The following is a 4,095-nucleotide window of genomic DNA, read 5'->3' as shown; positions in this document are numbered from 1 at the left end:
CGGATCTCAGCTCACTGCAAGCTCCGTCTCCCGGGTTTACACCATTCTCCTGCCTCAGGCTCCCGAGTAGCTGGGACTACAGGCGCCGCCACCTCGCCCGGCTAGTTTTTTGTATTTTTAGTAGAGACGGGGTTTCACCAGGTTAGCCAGGATGGTCTCGATCTCCTGACCTGGTGATCCGCCTGTCTCGGCCTCCCAAAGTGCTCAGATTACAGGCTTGAGCCACCGCGCCCGGCCTTTCTTTTTTTTTTTTTTTAAGACAAAGTCTCACTTTGTCACTTTGTCACCCAGGCTGGAGTGCAGTGGCATGATCTCGGCTCACTGCAACCTCTGCCGCCCGGGGTTCAAGCAATTCTCCTGCCTCAACCTCCTGAGTAGCTGGGATTACAGGCGCCCATCACCACGCCCAGCTAATATTTTTGTACTTTTTGTAGGGACGGGGTTTCACCATGTTGGTCAGGCTGGTCTGGATCTCCTGACCTCCTGATCCACCCACCTCAGCCTCCCAAAGTGCTGGGATTACAGGCGTGAGCTACCACGCCCAGCCATTTATCCTGTATTTTATTTACTCCTCCTATAGGCTGGAAGTTTCCTGAGGGCAGGGATTTGCCTGTTTTGCTCATTAGTGTTCATTTTGTTCATTGCTCCTTGGATACTGCTAGATAGCACATAGTGGAGGCCCAAAAACTTACTTGTATGAATGAAAGACAGCAGTTCCTGTTTACCAGTGACTGCCATGTTCCAAGTCCAATGCCTTAGAGCAGAGGCTCAATGAATATTCAAAAATATCCCCTTGGGGCGGGCACTGTGTGTGTGTGTGTGTGTGTGTGTGTGTTTGTGTGTGTGTGTGTTTGGTTGGTTTTTTATTTTTATTTTTTTGAGGCAGAGTCTTGCTCTGTCACCCAGGCTGGAGTGCAGTGACACCATCTCAGCTCACTGCAACCTCTGCCTCCCAGGTTCTAGCAATTCTCCTGCCTCAGCCTCACAAGTAGCTGGGACTACAGGCATGTGCCACAATGCCTAGCTATTGAGGGACTGTTATTATCCCATTTTATTTATTTATTTTATTTATTTATTTATAATATTTTTGAGACGGAGTCTCACTCTGTCACCCTGGCTAGAGTGCGGTGGCTCCATCTTGGCTCACTGCAACTTCCACTTCCAGGTTCAAGCAATTCTCCAGTCTCAGCCTTCAGAGTATCTGGGACTACAGGCACAGGCCACCACGCCCAGCTAATTTTGATAGTTTTAGTAGAGACGGGGTTTTACCATATTGGTCAGGTTGGTCTTGAACTCCTGACCTCAGGTAATCCACCTGCTTTGGCCTCCCAAAGTGTTGGGATTACAGGCAAGAGCCAGTGTGCCCAACCTATTTATTTATTTATTTTGAGACAGAGTCTTGCTCTGTCACCCAGACTGGAGGGCAGTGGCGCAATCTTGGCTCACTGCAACCTCCACCTCCTGGGTTCAAGCGATCCTCCCACCTCAGCCTCCCGAGTAACTGGAATTACAAGTGTTCGCTACCACACCCAGCTAATTTTTGCATAGACGGGGTTTCACTATGTTGGCCAGGCTGGTCTTGATCTCCTGGCCTCAAGTGATCCGCCCACCTCCCAAAGTGCTGGGATTACAGGTGTGACCCACCACACCCAGCCATATTTCATTTTAACAGATGGAAAAACAGAGGCCCAGAAATAAGAGACCTGCTCATAATCACGTGAAAAGGAAATGTCGCACCAGGAATTGGAATCCAGGCCCGATTTGGAAGTCTGTGCCCACAACCATACTCTTACTGTCCTTTCCCTGGTCCCAGGGCCCCACCCTCACCCACCTTACCTAGGGACTTGGGCCTCTCGCTGGCATAGATACCCCGGGGCTCAGAGGGACCTAGGCGACCGTACGAGCTGGATCCAGAGAAGCCACTGTCCCCACAGAAGGTTGAGGGTGGTGACTCCGGACCTCCTGTAGAGCTGGGATCTTCATAGAAGCCTGAATTTCCGAGAGAAGTAGAGAGATTTCAGGGGGTTTGGATGGGAAAACCAGGGCTGGGGAAAGGAGGAGATGGCGTGGGGAGAGACATGGAGGGCCTGAGAAATAGGGACACAGGGAACATGGAGGCATCCCAGGCAGACCCTACCCCTCTATCCATGCTCACCCGAGCTGCGCCCGCTCTCCTGTTCCAGGCCCCCAGACTCCAGGCTCAGGTCTCCCAGCTGCTGGCCCAGGTCCCAGACGAGCCCAGGCAGGGCCTCCTGAAGGTATAGGGAGAGAAGGATGGTCAGAAGGCCCCCAGTCCTCTGCCAACTGGTCCCCTATTCCATGAGCTTATGGGCAGAGTTTCACTTTGACAATGAGGCTCTTGCTTCAAAAGGATAAAAGCAGTATCTGAGTCCCAGGAACCCCTCAAGATCTCTGTCCCTTCATCCCCATTAGAAAGTCCTTCTGACTGTCTAACTCCAGTCCTTCATGCTGCAGCCCCATCTCATTCCCTCTTAGGTGTGATGAGGCCTCAGAAAACCCCCATCTCTTGCCCCCTCTTTACCAGTTGCTCCCCCCAATCTGTGCTCAGAACCCCTCAACCCCGATTAGAATGTCCCTCCTTGAGTCTAACTTGAGGGATTGTTGTAAGGACAGGTTACTACTAAAAGGTGGCATCCATGACCCCCAGATCCCTTAGTCATAGGTCTGTCTTCTTCTCCAAGTTTTTCTTTTTTTACTTTGTTTGTTTGTTTACTTATTTATTTATTTTGAGACAGGGTCTCACTCTGTCGCCCAGGCTGGAGGGCAGTGGCATGATCCCAGCTCACCACAGCCTCTACCTCCTGGCATCAACCAATCCTCCCACCTCAGCCTCCTGAGTAGCTGGGATTACAGGCGCCCACCACCATGCCCAGATAATTTTTGTGTTTTCAGTATAGGCGGGGTTTCACCGCCATGTTGCCCAGGCTGGTCTTGAACTCCTGATCTCAGGTGATCCACCCGCCTTGGCCTCCCAAAGTGCCAGGATTACAAGCGTGAGCCACTTCGCCCAGCCTCTCCCTGTCTTTGACCTTTCTTTTCAGCTACACCCATTGCCCCTTATCACCAACAGAAGGTCCTTTTGTGAGTCTTCCTTAAGTCCCTCCTGCTGCAGATTGCCTCTTTCCCCAATATGGATGAAACAGGCTGACCACGACTCATATACCTCTTTGCTTTCCCTTCAGAAAGAACCTCCCAAGCCTCCTAGACAGTCCTGTGAGTCTAGCCCTACTGGTACTGCAGCAGCCATCCCCAGCACGTTCCTTTGCCGCAGAGACCACATCCTCCTCCTGCCTTTGGTCCACTCCCACCAGGAAGCTCCAGTGGGTCTACCGTTCCTCATTGCCATAAGAAATTTCCAGGAGTCAGGCCGGGCGCAGTGGCTCAGGCCTGTAATCCCACCACTTTGGGAGGCTGAGGCGGGCGGATCACATGAGATCTGGAGTTGGAACCAGACTGGCCAATATGGTGAAACCTCGTCTCCACTAAAAATACAAAAACTAGCGGGGCATGTGGTTTGCACCTGTAGTCCCAGCTACTTGAGAGGCTGAGACGGGAGGATTGCTTGAACACGGAAGGCAGAGGTTGCAGTGAGCTGAGATTGCGCCATTGCACTCCAGCCTAGGCAACAGAGTAAGACTCTGTCTAAAAAAAAAAAAAAAGAAAAAAAGGAAAAGAAATTTCCGTTAGTCTACCCTGGGTGCTTCTTGCTGCAGGAAAGGAGCACTTCTCATCAGATGTGAATGAATGAAGGTGAAAATCCTTTTAGGGGAGTGACCGTGACAAGAGGTGGCGTAAGGGCTGAAGCAACACGGATGGGGTCTCCAGGACATTAGGACTTAACCTCATTTTAGAAAAGAGAGGGTCAGAGGCAGAAGAAGTCTCACATGGGCCTGAGTGAGGCTGGGTAGCAGCAGGCAGCCTCAGGCTGACGGTTGACCCTCAGACAAAAGCGGCTTGTCTGGACGGCAGGAGGGAGGGAAGTAGGGAGGAGGGTTTAGGAGGGCAGGCACCCAACCCTGCCTATTTAGGGCAGAAAGACTGGCCGGCTCCCTGGCAGCCACAACCCCCCCCCCC

The 4,095-nt window shown here is 51.9% G+C and overlaps 1 protein-coding gene across 1 annotated transcript in view; it reads right to left on the bottom strand.

The window, feature by feature from the left end:
- DACT3 (dishevelled binding antagonist of beta catenin 3) overlaps nucleotides 1–4,095 on the bottom strand; it is a 13,735-nt gene that overhangs the window by 3,509 nt on the left and 6,131 nt on the right. Inside the window, exons 2-3 of the mRNA XM_017874265.1 lie at nucleotides 2,156–2,252; nucleotides 1,792–1,989 (exon numbers count right to left, since the gene is read on the bottom strand). Coding sequence (XP_017729754.1) covers nucleotides 1,792–1,989; nucleotides 2,156–2,252 — 295 coding nt within the window. The remainder of the gene's footprint in view (nucleotides 1–1,791; nucleotides 1,990–2,155; nucleotides 2,253–4,095) is intronic.

Source organism: Rhinopithecus bieti, unplaced genomic scaffold, assembly GCF_001698545.2.
Source record: "Rhinopithecus bieti isolate Rb0 unplaced genomic scaffold, ASM169854v2 scaffold_7888, whole genome shotgun sequence".
Lineage (NCBI taxonomy): Eukaryota > Metazoa > Chordata > Mammalia > Primates > Cercopithecidae > Rhinopithecus > Rhinopithecus bieti.
This window is presented reverse-complemented; position numbering and strand designations above follow the sequence as displayed.